The 22,916-nt window shown below is 29.5% G+C and overlaps 1 protein-coding gene across 2 annotated transcripts in view; it reads right to left on the bottom strand.

Annotated features, from left to right (window-relative positions):
- Positions 1–424: 424 nt before the first annotated feature.
- LOC100162472 (putative fatty acyl-CoA reductase CG5065) overlaps positions 425–22,916 on the bottom strand; it is a 37,177-nt gene continuing 14,685 nt past the window's right edge. Inside the window, exons 1-9 of one of the 2 annotated variants that reach the window (XM_003248161.4) lie at positions 22,722–22,897; positions 14,595–14,797; positions 12,598–12,846; positions 11,486–11,631; positions 7,786–7,895; positions 7,162–7,354; positions 4,317–4,565; positions 3,290–3,547; positions 425–1,193 (exon numbers count right to left, since the gene is read on the bottom strand). In XM_003248161.4, the coding sequence (XP_003248209.1) occupies positions 1,040–1,193; positions 3,290–3,547; positions 4,317–4,565; positions 7,162–7,354; positions 7,786–7,895; positions 11,486–11,631; positions 12,598–12,846; positions 14,595–14,789 (1,554 nt within the window). In that variant the 5' untranslated portion in view covers positions 14,790–14,797; positions 22,722–22,897 and the 3' untranslated portion in view covers positions 425–1,039. Of the gene's footprint in view, positions 1,194–3,289; positions 3,548–4,316; positions 4,566–7,161; positions 7,355–7,785; positions 7,896–11,485; positions 11,632–12,597; positions 12,847–14,594; positions 14,798–22,721; positions 22,898–22,916 lie in introns of those variants that run through there. The other variant, XM_001948786.5, reaches the window with a different exon arrangement.

Here is a 22,916-nt window from a genome sequence, read left to right as displayed (position 1 = left end):
AAACCTTATAAGCTAACATTATATTATATTGTGTTGGTTTTTTTTCGAAGGTATTCTATGTTCGATGACTTTAAATTAATATACATTTTTTAATTGGCGTCGCAGTTAATTTAATATTAAAACTCAAAATCCATATATAGGTACATTCGGTGGTAAAATATAATTCCGTATCGTCCAGAACATTACAACATTTACCAATTAATATAGACACACGTGTATCACGTGTATGTACCCACACGTTCGGATTAATTTTTTTTTTAAAAAACCGCAGTTTAATGGGATGGACTTTCTCGCATCGACTATATTAAATGTGTCTACAAACTGTATATTATTCTATTGTAGTGATTGTGCAGCTTAATATAGCTTAAGTTATTAAAAACTTTAATAATCCTTCCGTAAAATTTACTCACAATACATCAGTATGTACACCGTAGCAGAGAAAATTATTATATTATAAATACCAACACGGCAACACTATAATAGTAAGTACGCTGAGTACGCATAAGTAACACAATATATTATAATTTTTTAATACTGACGTCAACGCAGTGGATTTAAAGGTATAAAAACACATTAGTACAATACAAACAAAAAACGAATCTGATTTTTTGAGGATATTAGTGTTATATTTAAATACTATATAAAGTAAAATAATTATTCAAATCCCTTGAATCACTGTAAATATTACATTCAAACCGTGCGATTACATTTTGTGTTATTTGAAATACATATTTATATATTGCACCTACAACTTAAACTAAAATCCATACGTAAAAAAAGATAATAATAATAATTAACAAACAAACAAACAAAAATAATAATTATGATTCTTCATATCTGCAGCCACACTACACGTATATATTATATACTATAATACCTATCTATAGATATAATAATATAATAAGATCGTCCCTTCCACAGTACTAAAATAATATGTTTTATACAAAAATAATCTATACTACAACAATTATATATATTATATATATAACAATGTGTTATAATTCGGTTGAGTGATATAAATATGGTCCTCCGGAGCACATCACTTTGGTATTAACGATCCAATGATCGGTACGTTCGTGAACGAATTCGTGGTGGAGTCCAACAAATACTTGAAAGAATCAAATGCACGTACGAACAGCCACAAGAGTAAAACGCCGAACACCAGTTGAGTAACCAAATTCAACCAATATTGCCTGCAAATAATGTTTATTATTATCATAGCGTAAGCAGCCGTATATGTATGGCAGTTGTATCCCCGCGGACAAAAGTTTTTTTTAACGTTTTACCAAAAATGAGTCATTATAGGAATCTTAGTTTATTTTTATTCGCTCAGTGACTATGCACAATAGTCAATAAATGTTGTTTTTCGAATGATATTACCTAGTTGAGGTTAACTACAATAACGATTAACCGTATTATACTGTATGTAGTATTTTCAGCTACTACGGTCAGTCCAAAGTTGCCACAATCTGCAGCTAACAAGTTGAAAGTCAGCTTTATATTGCGAGTCTTCGGTTAGGTATGATATTATATTAATTATTAATACAAGTTATAATCATTGTTACGAGTTTTAATATTAAAATGTCGTTTCATAATATAGAAATTATTTGCTTTTTATAGCACGCTAAAGAGGCAAGAGGAATCTTTTTAGATTGTTTGCAACTCCTGGACAAGAAAGCTGCAATTATACCACCTATGCTGGTAACTGGTAAGTTATTGATATGACTTTATATGCGCATACCTATTATACAAACAATTTAATTATACTTCAAAATATTGTGCAAAATGTCTATTTTTTATGAATTATGGGGTATTGTTCTCATGAATATTTTCAAACGTTCCCAATATCTAGTCAATTCTATTGCCGGAGTTATAAGGCCTATACAGAGAATGTATTGATGAGTTACCTATTGAGATTTTTTTACAAAATTATAAATAGTATCAAACGTTTAACCAATAACCACGTTACCTACGCTCAAAAAAATGTACTCCTTTATGCAGTGACTCATTTTATTTTATTTATCTTCAAATTCCGGACATAACAAGAAACAGAACATCTTAAAATTAATTTTTCATTGTTTAAATATTATATTGTTCAGTAATAACAGAAATAACATTATTGTTATAATATAGTTAACACACCACACATTACTACAGGTAGTACTGTAGTAGGTAGGCCTACTTGTATTTTTAAAACAACAAACATAATATGAAATATTGCTTTTATATTACATGCTTTTTTTTACAACTTTTCCAGTATAACGAGATATTGATGTCTCATATTTCTAGATTAATATCTGCCCTTTTCAATGTAGAAATAAAAAAAACAGAAATAAAAATAAATTATTATCTCCCAACTTAATACCTATTCTAAATATAAATTATTGTACATACGAAATATTCATTCGTAATATTAAATTATGTCAAAGATGTGTAGAAAATTCAATAAAATATTTGTACATAATAATAATGTTAAAGTTTCTGCATTCGTATCAAGAATAATCGAAAATTAAAACTCTAAAGTTAATGAATTTGTTTCTCGGAAAAATTGAAAGAAAAATAAAAAATTGTTAATGAAATACGTTGTGCAAAGATAGTCTAATCAATCCGAACATAAAATAACGTTTTTAAAATCACTGTAGAATAATATTATCTAAGTATAACGATCGATACGATTTGATAATGAGCAGCTGTATTAACTTATGCAGATCCAACCACAGTGTATAAGGAAGAATAAATGTTTTTATTGCGTAAAATAGTTACGCTGATGGATAATAATTTATAATTATATTTTCAACCGCAATGGAAGTTACATTATGTTTTTCGTAACATTATTATGACCAGTGTACAGAGTGTACATGGTTTTTTCTTTTTAACATCATTCAGATTCACAGAGAATTCAAATAATTAGTAAAATGTAAGTACCTAAGTACCTGTATGTATTGAATACGATCAAACTAGACAAAAATTAAACCATTTGATTTTCGTAACATTTTGATAGGAATGATTTTCTTGTTTTCACAACATTAGGTGGTATAGTAAATAAACTCAATATCATTAATAGATTATTATACATATTTTATAAATTATAACACAACAAACCGTCAGTTATGTACATAATAATATACATCTTAGGAAGTAATCGACCATTAAATTGCGTGTCCAAACGTTGTAATGTAGGTACGCGTATTAATAACTGTATGTTAAACTTTTAACCGTACTTGTTAAAATCGAATTATTTTTTTTAAAGTAATTAATTATACCTGTATAATACAAGAATATAACTCACAGTTTTAGATGAAATCTCGCCCGGTCAAGATTTGCAAGAGGCTCCTTCATGCAATATTGACGAGCACCCAGCAACACTTGGATCATGTACTTTTCGACGTCAATTTCGGTGTTCTGGATGAAAAACTTTTTCCTGTCCTCTTCGTTTAGATTGTTTATCAGTGCTTTAGTGTTTTCAATTTTGAAGTTCCAACCACGCATGGTAAAATACTGCAACACGTCCATACCGACAGCTATCCTCTTTTGAACTCGGACCATGCTTTAAATTAAATACAAAATATGATGTTAATACAATTTATACTGTTAGCAAAGTGCTGAAGTATACCTAAATGCTTCGGGTATGAATGCCTGAAGCAACACACTATACTACTGGTTAGGTTCAAATAATATATTATTGCAGTAGGGACTGTGAACGTGCCAAAGGGTAGGTAGTTTTGAAATTTAAACCAACCCTAAACTTATTTTTTCATTTTATTTTTTTGTTAATATAGAATTTACAACTTTTAAGTTACAAACATAAGTGTATAGACGCTTCTTTTTAAGTTTTAAATTTTTGAAAAGGATATTGTATGATTTAAAAAGAAATATTGTATCTACTAACATATTTTAAAATTAATTAAAAAGTTGTCTTATTTTTATTTTTTATGGTATTATAAGACATATTTTATTTACTCAAGAAATAATATAAGATCACACCTGATAAAAGGCTCATTTAGCCCCTAGTATTTTATATTGTCCGATGATAAAGTAATATTATATAAAAGGGATTCGATCCCGGCTGTGTGTGTATATATATATAAATTATTTATATATCCGTGTAACACGTTTTGTGGTAATGATATGTTTGTGCACATGCTGATGTGCTCAGCTTTTAAATTTGTACAAAGTTATTCACATACACTAATCATCATTCTACTTCACATTGATTTATGCGCCCCACATGTAGGCCCTTAAAAAATTAGGTACCTATTTTTAATTCCTAAAAAATCCATGTGTATCGGATCCCATAGGCTACGATTTCGACTTACAATGTCTTTTGCCTAGCCAATATCATGATGCCATCGATCAAGTAGGCCGGAATGACCTGCAGCATGAACACAATGAAGTAGTGCACAAATTTGTTGGTCCTTATCGATCCATTGGGGTACCACAGACCGGCGTCGAATGGATACTCGTATGCGTATCGTTTTCCTTTGGCCAACACTTCGCCCCAAGTCAGACGAACGATGTCTCCCTTGGATATATTGTAACACGGCACCATGTCATCGATTGTGTTACTATAACGATTCAATGTTTCAATTATTATTCGTAGCTTATTCAATTATTTTTTTGTTCGATAAATTATTTGACATATTATAAGTTCGATTGATAGGTAGTGGGATATTCGAATAAAAATAAAATGTATTAATTAGTGATCAATGATCATAATATATACGATGAAATCTTATATACAATTAATGCAATTCTTCCAAATGAGTCCTTGGTTGATTATATTTAAGTCCAAAATCTATTTAGCTCAAATAACAATAAAATAAAGCATCGCAATAGGTACACTTATATTAGAATTGACTATAAATTATAATATATCTTCCGTCTTATTTTTTCAAATGTATAATCAGATTAACAAAATATATTATAAATCATTAAACAAAACATAACTCAAAACGTAATTTATAAAATGTCATTGAACGAAAAATAACGCGAAATTAAATATTTGAAAATGTCTATTGGTTTCGTAGAAACAATTATTTCATGCAAACAATCTAAGAATTGATTATAAATTATTATTATTATTATTTATTATATTCTGTATTCGGGCCATTACCTGCCCGCATTAGTTATTATTTTTTAATTTAATAGGTATTAACACTATTTTAAATAACGATAAACGCCATAGACATATATAAACAATATAATATGTCTATAATAAACACAAGACTTGTATAACGTTTTAGTTCTAAATAACGTTTAACACAAAACTCGGATGATGTTTTAATTCTGTATAACGATAAACGCAAAAGTTGAATTACGTTTAAGCTTTAAATAACGATAAGCACAAAACTTGGATGACGTTTTAATTCTGTATAACGATAAACGCAAAAGTTGTATAACATTTTAATTGTAAGCAGCATAAAACGGATTTTTTTTTCTTCAAATAAATCGATATTTTCAATATCAAACGTCAAATCATTATGACGATAAAATCAAAAAAAAATATACTTCTCTAGATGTAATCAGAAAATAAACTTATTAAAATATTAATTACACACAATTGCCTATGTGTTTTCACTCAACGTAATTTTAAATTCCTTCAACTCAAATGCATCCTGAATTTAAATACCTACGAAAGTGACTCATGGTTATAAAAAACAGTCAGTACCTACTTGATCAAATATCTCAATCAATCATTATTGAAGATTAAAAACTGTACCTAAATACGTTTTTTGTGTAACAAATTAAATCAACGGCATTTAGAAACTCATAAATATGAGCATAAATTTTAATCATTGATAAGGTCAAAAAATAGTCTGGTTGTGGACTTATTATTACTGCAATGTTCCAATTATAATAAAATGATCCTGTATTAAAAATCAGTGAAGCACATAACCACTTTTAAAATACATCGGCTATATAAGGCATAGTTACAAAAATAAAGGAAAAACCTAAGAAGTTGTGAACTATTAGTAGGTACTTAATAGTAACAATATGTAACTGTAGATTCGACATTTTTAACCCAAATCTTAACCCCGAAATTAATATTTTTATTAATTTAAGTCTAATTTAAATATAGTCCAAGCCATTATAATATGTACCTAATACAGCATTTTACGTTTATTGGTTTGCTTACTATTTTTATCTGAAAGGTAAAAATATGAATGATTATTATAAAGCATTTTTAAATGTGTACAATATATAATAGGTAGGTTATATACGGTAAACCTACATGATAATCAATAAACTATATATAGATATTATACATATATGTATACATGAACATAGTATAAGTCACTTAAACTAAGTTGTATGCCTTCAAGGGTTTGATGCGCCTATAATGTCTTTCGAGTTGTCTAGAAGTTGTTTAGCAATTTCAGCAAACTTTTTGATTTCGTTCTGGATAGATGATAATATCTTGAAATCTTGATGGATGACTTCATTCATGTTAAACTTGTATGCTCTGACAATGGTACGAATATTTTGACAACGGTGATGACTTCAATATTGGATTTTCTGACACAACCCCACAATTTTACACCAACATTACAAATCGGTTTGATAATAGTGAGGTACATAATATAGTCTATAGAAGCCGTTGATTTTCCTGGTCTAGTGCAGAATTTCTTCCAACAAACAATTTCTAGTGCATTTTTTCTTTGATCTGCAATTTTCCGGCGGGCATGGTGTTTCTCATTCAGGGTGAATCAGCTTAGGTATTTAGTCGAATCTTTTTGTGTGATTCTAGTGTGATCCAGTAACACTTGGACATTTTTGGTTTTGTGTAAAGTATAATTCACGTGCACCGACTTATCACTATTGATCTTGATTTTCCAAATTGTTGGTTAGTATATTAATTATGTAGAATAGTTAAAGAATAGCCTTAAGACACAACCTTGTAGTACTCCGGCTGATATGTATTTCCAATTTGTTATCGCTTCTTCAGTTGGGTGGACCTAGACTTGTGTGCATATATTATCGCTTGTTTAGTGACTAGTGATCTCTCCGGCAGATCAGAAAGTTCTAATCGTTAGCCGTTTGATTATAATAATTTATAATATATAATATATATATACTATATAACATATAACAATCATAATATATCATGCAGTCAATAGGCAGGAGAAGAACAGTATAATATTTAATAATAATAATAATTACTCGATCGTTGTCCTCTTCCAAGCGATCAAAACAAGAGCATTAATCGCAATGTCTACGGGCACAACTTCCGCTTCGAAATCTGGACTACACAACATGGATCGGATCACGCCTTTGCCGCCAGCCACAATGACTCCTACCGGCCCATTTAAGCTGTCCACCCATCCGGGAACAGGATCTTTGAACGAAGGCGTCACTGCAAGCGACAAATAAAAATTCGAAAAATTATATTTTCCGAAACAACACGTTACAAGGCTGTCATTAATGCAGACAGTGACGAAGTGGCGTCGCAAAGTGGATAAACGAGAAGCAATCGCCTCTGAGTTTTTAGTGGGTGGAGGGAGGATGGGTAATGACCAGTGGTTAAAAATGTAATACCAACTAGTACTTTGGTATTAGTTAATACGGCAGACGGTTGAAAATATATTTATGTTTTTATACCGAAGTTTGTGTGGGCGGAATATTAGACTTGTATCTGATGAATTTCAACTTCGGCAAGTCGCTGACTGCAGCGGTGCAGCAGGGGCAATTTATTTGAGCAATCCAACGTATGCGCGTACAGCGTGTGTGTAACGTTAGTTTAGTTTATAGGTATATTTTAATAATACGATATCAATATGAACTTACCAATCGACGGACGGGCTACAGATATTGGAATCCGATTGGCATATTCGCTGACCAACGATTCAGCCAACCTTTTGGAGTACGTGTAGCAATTCGGATGGGGCCCGAGCAATCTGAAATCGATTTGTTTTTATTAGATGAATACAGTTTAACCATATTATAATGATAATTTGCCGTTTCATTTGATCATCGAATTCATTACGTTATTCGAACAATTTGATTTAACTGCAAGTCGTTTATTTTCTCTAACATTGGACTACGGTAGTAAGGCTAACCGGTTCACCCTGCGGTGAAACAAAAATAAAATAATAATAGCCAATTACGCTCAACCTGAGCTAATGGATATATAATATTGTCATTTATAGTTTCCGAAAAAAAAAACAATCACTTCCGGACTGTTTATATGTCTACATTTAAAATATCATGACGCAATGTAGTCGATATAAAACAAATTAAACTATTCGATAACATTTTTTGTAGTATGCCATCATTAATACGACGTATCATTAAAATATAAAATCAATTTCGTAGATTCTTAGCGATGCATGCCAATTTTAGGCATAAACAATTTTATGGTGTATATAATTTTATATTTAGAGCGGAGAATTAATTTGTTGTGCTTGTCATGGCGTTTGCTTCAATTTTCAACTTTGGGGTGGTAGTTGGGAGAAAATCGGTTCTAGTTTGTAGAGTAAAAAGAGTATTAGTCACTAGGGTAATAATTTCTCGAAATAATTAGGAAAAACTAAAAACATATTACTGAAAAACGGGAATATAAATGCAATACCCGCAGTTTTTGATAAAATCAATTTTGATTTTTAAATGACTTGAAAATATGTTCACCTAATATTTTAATTAGAATTTCCTATTCAATTTATAATTTGAAAAAAAATGTATACCCTTATTAACTTATACTTTAGAAATTGTAATACAAGTTTTCCCATGAGTTTTTCTAACAAAACTTTAAAAATATCGATAGTACATAATTATTTCAATTTTTTATGAGAGTTTTAGGTTCATATTTTAAAAATATATGGATACTACTTACATTTACCTACCTACCTAATATAAATTTAAACATATCGTCATAACTATAATAGGGAGAAGCCCCTGCTCCCACCAATAAATTTTTTTAGCACATTATGGCTAAAAACCAAATCCTTGCATGAAAAAAACTTTCATGGGTTCGTTATTGTGTAAAATAATTAGTAATTATATTTGAGTATATTGTACGTAATATATTAATATTGTGGGTGTATCAAATACAAGCTTATGTATGTGAAAAATCAAAAGATAAATCAGTGTCGACTTTGACACAAAACAGATTCAGTGAAGTGGCTATAAATATAGAGAAAAAGAATCATCTAATAAGATTATCGATAATGATAATTTGTAAACATTTTCATCTAATTATTTTACGCGTATACAGTAAATCATATTTTTTTTTTTAATAACTGTATGGTTTATTTTCAATTTTGATTTTACGAGATTTATTTTTAACCTTTATTTTCCTAGCTAACTATTAAATCGTAGTTTAGCCCATGTGTATATTATGTACGCTAACCTGTTATAAAAATATTCTAGAAGTTGGAATTAGAGAATGCATACCGTCTTTGTTCAGTACCTATCGTTTATCAAAGTATAGGTACTATGATAATTAATTTGTTATAGAAATAATGTTTAACACATACAATGATTAACTCAATGACAAAGTATACTTAAAAGTTAAAATTTACGATTTAGCAGAGCAAATTCTCCTCTTTTTTTAAAATTAATCATAAAATATACTTTGGAGTAGTCTTAAAGTTTCTCTATGAATACCTAAACGTAATTTGCTATACTCCTTAGTAAGTGCCAAAAAAACTCATTCAATAAAGTACAAAAATACGTGAAGTTTCTGGCAGTACACTAAAGTAATAACTTTTTTATGTTGATCAATTTTGGGTATTCTCCCAGCTCAGAATCGTTGTATGAAAGAGATGATTTATTTTTTATTATCAAATTTACAACAATATTAACGTCCACGTTTGTCGATATTCTGTATTTTTATTTTGTTAGCAAAAATCATATTTTAGGTAATTTTTATTTAATTTGAACAACAATTTAAAAAATAATTATAAATAACTAAACTTTTGTTCAATACACTAATATAATGTACTTCTTGCTGTTTAAAAACTGTTAAATACTGATATTTTATTCTACCTTATCGGACTTAAAATGGATGCCTGCAGGCTGCAGATGGCATTTTTTTTTTCATAAATATAAGTATATATTAGTGTGTAAATTACATGTTGAGTCATTGCTAATTATAAAAAAAAAATACGTCATAATTTAAACATATTATAGATAAGCAAGAAGTCAATTTTTTTTAATTTTTCCATAGTATTTGTATATATTTATATTTTTTATAAGGAAAAAAATTCAACGAAATAAATAACTAAAAATTTATCAAAACCCAGAAAACAAAAACATGTGAGTATGTAAAAGTTGTGTTGTCGTATTATACGTACATATACATTATATAATACATTTTCTATATAAGTATTATACGATAGTATATTATCTCCGACCTCCGTCAATGAGGCGATCAATTCAAATGTGGTGTATCAAATGTCCCATAAATTGACTTTTTTTCGTAAAGGGCAATATAAAATAAACATCAATCTCCATTACAGTGTTGGGTTAACAAATAAGGAGACCAGTGACAAATCAATATAAATAAAAATAGAATATGCCGTTGAACAGCAGTATTCTACATATTATGATTACGTGCTCTTGAAAACATTATCCGACAGTCGAAGTGGTATTGTTCTATTCTGGAACGTGTAGTGTGTACAATGTATATATATGTACGTTATAGTACCTATATACTTACTAAAATAATATTTATTATATTACCAATACTGTACATAATAGCCAATAGGAAATGTTAATCATAACTTTCAAACTTAATTTTCTTAAATTTAATTTTTAGTAACTTAACTTTTAACTTATTTGATATTGATTTTTATTAACATTAACTTAATAAATAATGAGTTACTTTCAATCATAGTATGTAAGTTACGTTTATTTATAAATAATTAAATAGTAAATATTAACTTCAATAAAATTATTATTAATGATACATAATAGGAAATTAAATACCTATGTAATTCTTAAATTTACTTCTTGTTTTGTTGTCGTTAGTGAGAATAATATTGTTCAATAAGTATAATTTATTTATTTTTGATACCACACAGATATTAAAGATTAATAATGCAATTTTATAAATAGGTACCTACCTTGGTACTATAATAGAGTACTTGTAAGCTGTAGGTACAATTGTCAAAAAGAACAAATTGTAAAATATTATAGGTACCTATGTTGCCATGATGATGTAAAATTACATAAGTAAGTTACCACTTGTCCTATTAGTTAATACTTATTATTACTGTAATTGTTTTCGTTCATTGATGTTTATTATTTATTTTTTTATTGTTTAAAATATCTATTGTCCAACTTTATTCTGTGTTAAAAAAATAAAATTTGTTTAAATCATAAGTTATAAATTATTGTTGGTTTCTATATAAGTCTCAACTTAACTGAGTTTAAAAAAATGAGTTTACTATTTTTTATTAACTTTAAATTGAATTTTTAGTATCAATTCAACTTAACTCGGTTTAAAAAAAAAACATCCATAACTCAAACTTTTTGTATATATTACCTAGGCGTGATGGTTTCAAGCGTATGGTCGTCCATCCATTCGACAGCGCGCATGACATCCTCCGGATTGGCCGGCGATGGATAAATCGTTTCTTCGAGTGTGTCATATTCGCAGTGACAGAAAGCCGTGGACAAATGGACGAACGACTAAAACAACGAAATCCAACTTCACTCCGAGTTTATAATATTGTAGTATGAAAAAAAGTAACAAAAAAAACCCGTCTTTGCCGAGACCAAATTTCGCAGTTTCACCTACGCAAAACGACAATAATTGCGTCAGAGTGGTCAGACAATCGTATACAGTCAATTAATTAGCGATGACTGATTTTATTTTTGCACAGTATTATATACGTTGTCGGTTTTTATTTATAGAAACTGAATATTATACCTAACTCATATTCACTCTCGTCGGGTAGGTGATATTTTTACTGCAGGCATAGTCATTTTCTACTTGAACCGTACTAATGTCAAGTCGCGTAAACAAATTGATTAATTTAACGGATAAATCATTGGCCTCTGAATAATGTTTAAGGAATACTATAAACTCACGATTGATGTTCAAAATATTAGATTTTATTTTACAAACACATTGGAAAGTCAGAGTCTTAAAACTAACTAACCATGTGGGACTATTGCTGACTATTGCTGACTATATTAGAGATATCAGAAAAACTATACATCTTTCTTAAATGTTCAAATACATTTTTACATTTAAATACATCATACCAACAAACCACATAGTTTATTTTATTCTATTAAACACCTATGTACATCTAAAAATTCGAGTTTTTTTTAAAGATTCAATAAAAAAAAACATAAAATATCTTCTTAAAAAAAATGTAGATTTTCTGGTTCGTCACTCTTAATATTGGTAAGTATTAATTATAACTTTCAACTCATTACACACTGAAACTGTATAGTTACGAAAATCGTGTCATATCCTACCTCCATTGGATTATTTTGGCATATAAAATATATGATAATAAACAATGAAAGTATATTTACCGCTATATGACGTGGTCTGATAATAGCCATAAATTCATATCCCCCCCCTTTCAAAAAAGCTGAGCGCGCCACTGATTAGGCGTACTGAAATTATATATTCTAAGTTACCGCCAAATTTTTCATTTCCACAGCCAAGTCCAACACATGTTTTGTTCCAGTGGTGTTTTGTCTTATCGCGTCCTTCAGACCGGATTCCAAGCGCAACGACGCTGCCCCGTTAAAGACGATTGAAACTTCGTCGACAAGAATTGACTTGTTTTCACTGCTCAGTCCGAGTCCGGGAAGGCCCAAGTCACCTTCCATCGCTTTGATTTTCTTCAGCCTATCCGGGAACTCTGTGCGCACGCGTTCGAACACCTTGAAAAAAAAACAAAACCCGGTTAGTATGGTTACTTATGGGCTATTATTTGCACTATTGTTTTACATTTTCTTTTAAATAACGTTTATAAAAACAATAATCAGTTCTAAATCCATTTGGTTAATTGGAAGACTCCGCGCAATGCCACGTCAATTGAGTATTTCACTATTTTAGAGTATAGGGTGTATACACTGTACACACGACGCACGTGCCGAATTAGGTATTGTACGTGACTTATTTATCGTCGTTCTTATTATCAATTTAAAATAATTCACTAAGCTACAATGAAAAACATTTTTAGCGCATATTTTAGGCGTTTTATAAGTGCATAAGTACTTGTAAATTGAATGCTTTTTTTTAGGTCTATATTATGAACTTAGCTGCTCTAGTTATGATTCATGAAGTATAAACGTGTGCTGTGAAGTAGAATTCGTGTCTATTTGCGTTTATACGAGCCTAATGACCTATATAATAATAAACATTTTTTCAGAGGTCCTCGCAAGACCCTTAAACCTACGCTATTACCCATACCTGAAGACCGTTATTATGACCATAAATATTATGAGTGGCAGTGCTGGCGAAACGGAACTTCTATTATGACCTTATTTTGCTGGTCCCTATATAATAACAAATTATTGAATATCGTTATAAACAATGATTTCATCTGAGCTTATACATAGCTTATAGTCACTTTTACTTTTGACACTTTTATAATCGGTCGTACATAACGTAAGTGCTATAACACACTGGCCGTACACTTATTATAATATGTTACGACGATCGTCGTGTGTAAACGTATCTTGCTATACGACCAAACGACCTTACGAAAACGATAAATATTATAATTAATTATAGTGTTCTTCGATTATAGGTACCGTTTTAGATTTTACAGGTACCTGATACACACCGAGAACGTAAACATTATATAAAATACAAAATAATAATAATTATATGCACCGTATATAATATGATAATATACATGTGCACGTACCAGTGAAATGAACCACCCTTCTAGACATACGTTTATGTGCCAATCTCTTTTATTTAAAAACAACTCAACAATAATTATACAACAATTTATTATAATATTGCATTTATTGGGCAAGAACGAAAATTATGGACGCCCCATCTCCTCAAGCTATTCATATAGATATTCAAAGAAAGAATATCAGAATGAAAGATATATTCAGATCGCGGCCTCGACCACCGCAACAATGAAGAAATGGTTATCATTTTTTCATAATTTTTCAAAATTGGTCAAACTTTATGAATAAGTCTATATAATTTGATAACATTTTAAATGAATAAAATATTTTACTAGGTAATTTAATTATAATTTATGAGCATAAAAGATTTAAAATATACATAACAAGGTCACCAAAATATGCCGAAACCAACCAACGATTATGAAAATAAATTTCACTAATATTAATGAAAATTTAGAAGCATAGAAAATACATCGTTGTCCATTACTTAAATTTATATTGATTGATATGAAAAATCAGAACTGGTTAGAATGTTACGCGTAGAAATCTAAATATAATATTATTATACTGACGCAGATTGATGAAATCTCATTGATGAAAAGTCAAGTTTAATATAATATATATTGTACACTAAACTTAAATGCCAACAATATTATAAGGTTTAATTAATTTCTATCGCGAGCATATTGTTTTTCAATTTTTTCCACTTCACCCACATAAAACAATATTATTATTATTATGATTTACGATCATCACTCAACTGCTAATTTCCTTATTTGCTCAATCCTGGCTGTCGGGCTGAAACCTTTCTTCGGTCTACACAGTACGTAAATGGTTTTGATGCCGCCGCAGTCTCTAAGCAGCTTCTCGATGAGCACCTTGCCCATGTAGCCGGTACCTCCGGTGATGAACACCGAACGACCGGTGTACCACTCACACACACTTTCGTTCGTCATTTTTTCACCTGAAAAATAACATATCGGACGTTATTCAATAATAATATAGGTATTATATTACTATCGGTTACAAATTCGAGTATTTCGAATACCATACCTAAATATTAATACGTTTGTACAATGGGTAAGTGTATTACCACATTACATAAAATTAATACATATAGGTATAACATAACATACTAATGACATATTGTTTCATAATAACGCGATGTATACGGATTTCACTCAAAGAATATCATTATAATATGACCATTATAATATTATACTCGTATTACAAAGTGCGTGTTGTCGCGGCGAATATCTTCAAAGATCAAAACGTTACATTTTTCTTCGGGGAAGGCGGTTTATTATATCGACGATTTTCCGAAATAAACATCAAACCTTTAATATTGCTTATGGAAAAACAAAATAGAAACAAATTAAGGACTGTTATTTTAGAAATTTCTCCTATATAGATACAATATTAGTAAAATATTATGTATAGGGATGTCGGAACAGCTAGATTTTAAATTCCGATTATAGACCACTCGAATATATTAACATGAACTATGAAAACATTTCTATTTCAAGCTTCCAATGTTTTAAGTTTTTATGAAATTAATATAATTGATCCAGTTTTCACTAACCAGAACTTAATAAGCATTACGTACATTTGTACATATAGATACGCATTATATTAAGTATTGTTAGGTGCAATACAATTTATCATAGACTATACGGTATTACGTGACACATTATTGAATGTAATAGTTATTTTACATCTATCACAATTATTCACAATACAACACTTTTGTTGCAAGAGTTCCCCATGGCTTCTTATTTATTAACAAATAGAAATCGTAAATCTATTAATGCTCATCCAATAGAGTTATCTATTGAATTTTTTTTCATATAGGTAGACTGCACATTGATTCGTACCAATAATTAACAATGCATAATGTGATTTGAAGATGTTTTCCAATTTTGTTATACGATTTTTTTTTAAAATACTGAGCGAAGCGACGAACGTTTATTGATATTTGTATGTGGTTTTTTTTTTTTTTTGTGTTACCTACCTGTTATCACTCATCACATTTTAGAGCAGTAAAAATGCTTAGATTTTCAACATCAATGTATTTTCTTTTAAGAGAGTGAATCTATTTTACACTTAGGAAAGCGAGTGAAAAATGCTCAAACCTTTTCTTAATAATTGAAAAAATAAAAAATTTAGGGAAAACGGGAATTTTTTCACATAAGCAATTTTCGCCAAATAGTTATATTAACATTTTATAGTTTCTTTCATGATACAATTTTCAAAATAGTATTAATTTTTTAATGCTATTCATAGACATTTTAAATTTTCTTTTTTTCCTATAAATAACAATAAGCAATGTTGCATCGTCAAAAACCTTAAAAATCTAATACAGAGTTCCTCATAAGTTTTTAGTACTTATCGCTATTTAAAAATATTAAAGATATACAGGCACGATTTTTTTTATAAGCATTTCAAGTTCAAATTATGACAAAGTTTGATATTTAAACGAAAAAAAAATGATGGCAAAGTAATTTTAATATTTTTCAACTGCCATTGTATCAACATAATAGGAACCTTGTATTAAATTTACAAGCTTTTTGACCACTGACTACTATTTTATTGACATTTTTAGAGAAAAAAAAACCTAAAAAAATTTGAATCTGAAAATGTTCGTAAACATCTCAAAACCAGTCAAAATATTTTGCAAATGTTATAGTGTATACGATCATTTGTTTTAGAGTTACACCAAAAGCTGATTTTGTTCCCGTTTTTCCTTAATTTTTTTTTTTAAGAAATTCGCAATAAAATTAGCCAAACTCGACTCGCAATATTATTATTATGCATTCGGCAAAGTGGTGGGGGAAGCAGCTCTGTGTACATCTAAGAATAGGATAAATATGATACGGCAGACAATAATAAAGTATCAAAGTGAAGTTTTGATGCAACAATAATATTAGTGTGATGTATCCATACGAGTGAAATAATGATCGACACGAAATATGATATAAACATCATTGCACTGGTAATGCGATATACTTATATAGTCAAACACACATGAGTATTAAATAATATTATATAAACAGTATACACTGTACCACACAAAGTTCCGTCAGATATTGACAAATCAAACCGTAAACACGGCGTAAACATATAGCCGTTGTAAACTGCAGTTGTTGCGATGAGGTGAACGCACACGATTTATCTGCGCGTACAGTGAATATATACGCTACCTGTATAAATCTCGAACACGTGTGCAACGATATTATAATTATAATAATTATTACAAAACGTGCTGGTCGTAAGTATTGAATAAAAAAAAAAAACGGTACTTTTTCGTATATATAAACTGAGTAATTAGGCACCGCGTGAGTGGTTATAATCACGTGTGATGGAATGCCGAGAAAATTATTATCCAGTAAACCTGCCAAGTGTTAGGATGAAATAGAACGTGACAGAGAATATTATTATGACGCCACGGCACGATTATTAATGTTTTGATACAAACCGCTGAAGGACTGTTCATAATAATAACAACAACAACAATAACATGGTCGTATTAGAATACCTGAAATGCAGTGATTGCAAATATCCTCCCTCACCCTTTTTCACGTCGATCAATATTTAACTATTATATTATTATTATATTATTTGACTCGATACTAATCCATCATTTGAGTAATTATTCAAATAATATCAAATACCTTCCTACACCGGCTGTGATAATATATAGGTACTGATGTGGTACAGACAGCTTTTGAATTTCGTTGAAATTAATATTTTAATATCATTGTGTTACCACTTTTCTATGTAGGTACCTATATGGTACCTATATGGTTGGAAATTCGTCGATAACACGACCGCATATTTTTGTGTCAAAAGAAACTTTTTCTAGTAGAAAATATGCTTCGATCATAAGCTTCGTGTGAAGTTTCTGGTTGCAAATTGGATCTAGATAGTACGTTTAGGAGGTCAAAATCAAAAATGCTCAATACTTTTTTTAAATAATGAGGAATTATGACAAAAAAAAATACAAACATTTATAATATTACAGTGACCTGTTCAATGATCATTGACGAGATATACTTGACACCTACTGCACAGTTACCTACTTCACTGCTTTTTTAAAAGTCTGTATGGGACAACAGGGTAGGTACGTACATAACAATTACTAAGCCATTAATAGAGTTTAGGTAGTGCAGACCTACTCATTAAAGGTAGCAGAAAAAATGAGGTATATAAAATAATGTATAGGTACCTATTACAAAAAATCCCTATTTTTTTTTAATTTGAATGTAAATCAGATAATATGAAATTTCTGGTTTGAATATTTTCGAGACTTTAAGAATTGGTTTAATTATATTATGTAATATTTATAACCGGAAAATACAATTAAATATATCGGCATCTCAATTTACGATATGGTCATATGAATAAGGATGATAATCTGGGAAAAAAGGGGGATGGTTCCGCCCTCATATTTTATAGTGATGGAAAAAATATTGTTTTGACCTCGAGTTTTACGCTTTAATTCATTCAATATTACAACACATTTTTTTATTTTAATCAATATGCTTGAGCTTGAATGTTTTATTTTCTATTACTGTAGTTTGTTATCAAAACTATGAATATTGTAATAGGTACACTTAAAGTTTTGGTGATTATAATTATATAAATAATACAATATTGATTTATTATTGATACATTTTTTTAGTGTAACCAGAGTGTCACCTCCTCCACCACTATGTATTTAGCTTATAGGAAAAAAAACTTATTAATATTCTCCCCCCCCACCAAAATTAAAAAAAAATTACTTCAAGTTACGCCACCGATCACGTGAAAGACAAATTAAATACACCCATACAAAATGTCGCATTGCTTCTGAAAACGCCCAGAAGCAGTTCGAGTTGAAACACCTACCTACACACTTCACTATATATTCGTGAAGCTGTTCGTGAATTGCTCTATTTAATGTGGAAAAAAAAGTATACACAATAATATGCTAATATACGATAAACCAAAATATTTTTATTGTATTCTGTACAATATGCTTATATAATAAATAATCAGATTGACCTACAGATATTAACTATTAATTCATTGATTATAAATTATAATATTATATAAATATAATATAATCAATGGTATTAGTCATTAGAATATAAATCGTTTTAGATGTTGTGCATTTTAATATAACAATATTTTAACACGATTTGATAAGATTGATTATAACTATGCACACTATATTTTCTATTAAAAGTTACCAATTGTTTACAATAATATTGTCAATGATAAAACAAATTAAGTCAAGCAACAATTTAACAGTAGGCACCTATCTAGAAAATAATCATTATGTTAATTACATGTAATATTATTATTGCCTTAGGTACTCATTTATAAGTACAGTGTTACAGTCGTCAATCATACAATTTTGCCAGATAACGGCAGCCTCGATATGCGTATGAAATTGCCTTGACTTCAATTTCATTCTAACAATAGTAGTCATATTTTTTCATTATTATTATTATTATTATTAACATTGAAAATAATTGAAGGCATTGTTAAATATTACATAGACATAAATGTAGTGATTTATTTGTTTATCTAACTGCGTGACATTTTTAAAACGCTCAGCGCTCTTTTGCATTAATTCAAAATATAAAATCTTAAGAAATATATATTACTGTTAAACAACATAAAAGTAGGTACCTATGTCGGTATTTTCGGCAAATTAAAAAATAACTCGTAAGATGCTGAATAGTATAAGAAATTGAAATCTGTTCAGCGAATACATCGACACGGTTTTGCCAAAAAACCACTTTTGCACGGTAAACGATTTCACTAGTAATCACTTTAATAATTATAAAATGACGTGCAGATATTTGCAATTTGCATCGATTTATTCAAACACAATATTATTATTATAAGTATGGAATTCATACGGAAAAGTTTTTTTGATTTTAACGGTATAAATATATTCAATGAATTCATCGAGAATTTCACGTTTCTAATATCCGAAATATAGTGAAGAACAACGAAGTAACAGTGAACAAAATATTACAATATGGCCGAGCAAACCATCAGTTCGGACTAAACCTTGACCATTTTTGGATAAACCACAATATATTATTATGTAATAATTTATCACTGCTTTCAAATTTAATAAACACACGGTGCTAGCCCAACTTCAGTATCTTCAAATCGCGTTTTACGGGTAAGACTTGCTTTTGCGCTCAGTATGACAGACCGTATGATCATTTTTATATTTTATAAAGTGTTTCATATCACATTTCAAACGACGTCGCGGATTCAATGGGTATACTATAGTTTTCATTCTTTATAGTCGAATGATGATATTTTTTTTTTATAAAAATATCTTTTGGAGAATCACAAGGATTCTGTACAAACAACAAGACGTCGAGACGTATTACGAATCAAACAAATATTACATGAGTACGTCCATGTTGTTTGCTTATTATTCGTCAGTATATAGCATTATAGCTACCTTAACACCTATGCGGATTGATGTTGAACGTGATTATTTTACATCCACGACTGCCATTGATGTGAATGTATAAAACAAAAAATACGTCTGCTACCAGAGTTCGGTGCTTACTTTCTCCGTCAATATATAGGTACTCGATAACCTTAAATCACTATCATCATTATTTGTTATTCACACAAAAACAATTTCCGGACCACGTGGGACCATCACATTTGTCATTTCTCCGCCGGCGATGGACTGCTAAAACAAAAACCACCACATACACCTCATACGTGATCCATGGTTTTTCCGTCTTCCGCGTCGCAATGTCGCAGACTAGGGTCAAATTATGCACTGAAGTCGTGTACGATAAATAATTGAAAACATTAATATAATATAATATTATGGACGCAGCCACGACTGCAATCGCATATCCTCGATACCGCACTTTTCGTCGAGATATTGTAACATAATATACCCACGCAGTGCGTATACCGAGATGTACAGGTGCCTAAGCCGATCGTCTCGTACAATTTATATTATCAATTAACTACGCAGATGACATTGTTTGGGAGACGTCACGGCCACCGGTTTATGCGGTTATATATAGGTCACACGCGTTACAGGTGGACTTCGTCTCGAAAATCTGGCCAAACCATATGACGGTGGCGGCGCATGCACTCGCTAAAATTCGCCTACATGTATTATAAGATTTAAAATGTACGTCAAGCAAAGAAAGTAGTTTGATATACTAATCTTTAGGAAGGATCGTATGATTTGTATCGCTGCACCAAACCAAATCATCTCTGATTTTAAATGTGTACGCTTAATACGAATAGAGCAGAAAGATTTATTATAACTCAATTCATCCAATGCTGGTCGAAAACGAGTTAATAAGTTACAGTTAAGCAAACTTTTTTTACTCAACGTTTTTGCATTTAATTTTTAGTGACTTAACTTTTAAGTTTTATTTAATAACTTTTATTAACATTATTTTACTTAATAAATAATAAGTTACTTTTAATTAAATGTAGGTAAGTCACGTTGATTTATAAGTAATATATAAAATAAGTAGGTCCTATGATTACTGATCCTAGTATCCTACATGAACAAAATAGAAAATTTAAAATGTAATTGTGAATTTACTTTTTAATGCCATTGGACAGAATTCTTTAATAAAAATAACTTATTTTTGGTGGCATTTAAGTAATATCAGCTATAATAATAATGCATCCGTATAAAATAAACACTAATAGGTAGGTACAATCCTCAAAATATTAAATTATAAAATATTTTCATCATGAAATAAAATAAGATATTAAGAGAATATCACCGTAGGTACCTACTGTTTTTTTTAATAATTGGCCCACGAGCAAAATATTGACAAAACCAGGGCTTGCAAACGTTATAATAACGTTATATTTGACAAAAACAATTGAAATTTGTAAATGTAATTATAACAAAGAGTGACAATCAAAAATGATTAATTACCGCAAAACAAAACACAACGGTTAACAAAATATATTATATATAATTAAACGAAAAATAATGCAAAACGTTATTTATAGATTATCATTGACCGAAAAATAACGCAAAACGAAATATTTTAAAATCTATTTTTTTAAATGTCTATTGGTTTCATAGAAACATTTATTTCATGCAAACAATCTAAGAATTGATTATATTATATTCCGTATCAGAGACATTACCTACCTGCATCAGTTATTTTTTTTTAAATTTAATAGGTACCTTTTAACACTATTTTAAGTAACGATAAACGCAAAACTTGTATAACGTTTTATTTCTAAACAATAATAAACACTAAAATTGACATTTTAATTGTAAATAACATAAAATGGAATTTTTTTTCAAATGCAAGCCCTGGACAAAACTCATTCACCCAAAATGTTTGTTGTTTATGTTTTAGAGTAATCTTGGAGTTAAATCATAGAGAATTTTCACATTTTTTGAGGGTATATGACAAATGGATTTGTCTAAATACTGTCTCAAAATTAAAAACAATTGAATATCCATTTAAATTTACAATTTTTTTTTTTTATTCATAAAGTCAGTTATAAAGTCAAATATTAATAAAATATAAAAATAATATATCAATCCCTCCAAAATATTATCCCATAAAATGTTTGCAATAGGTGATTTTACTCTAAGATTGCTCAAAAATAATAATTATATATGCGTTGATCTATGTTGCACGTTGGCGTGAGATAGAAAACAATTAATGTTGCGCAAATATATCTTAAGTACCTATGTAAGACATATTATATTAGAAGCTATTAGTCATTATTACTGCTTAGTAAATGTATTGCCTGCGGACAATGATATTTTTTATTTTCGTAATTTTAAAGTTTAACTATCTGATGACTATGTTTTATGAATTAAAAAAAATTACTTAACTTAAGGCGGTAAGTTTACTTACTGACTTGTTGGTTTCTATGTATACCTAACTCTTAACTGAGTCTTCTATGATTGGTCAACTATTAACTTAAAACTGTGCGGTAAAAAAAAATGTGTTATCAACACTTAACTCAGTTAAGAAAAATCGTTAACTTGCCCAGCCTTCGTCAAATACTGGAATACACCACTGGACCGGGTGTACCATTAGGAAAAAAAA

This window comes from Acyrthosiphon pisum, chromosome X, assembly GCF_005508785.2.
Source record: "Acyrthosiphon pisum isolate AL4f chromosome X, pea_aphid_22Mar2018_4r6ur, whole genome shotgun sequence".
Lineage (NCBI taxonomy): Eukaryota > Metazoa > Arthropoda > Insecta > Hemiptera > Aphididae > Acyrthosiphon > Acyrthosiphon pisum.
Note: the sequence above shows the minus strand (reverse complement) of the source record. Positions and strands in the feature narration are given on the sequence as shown.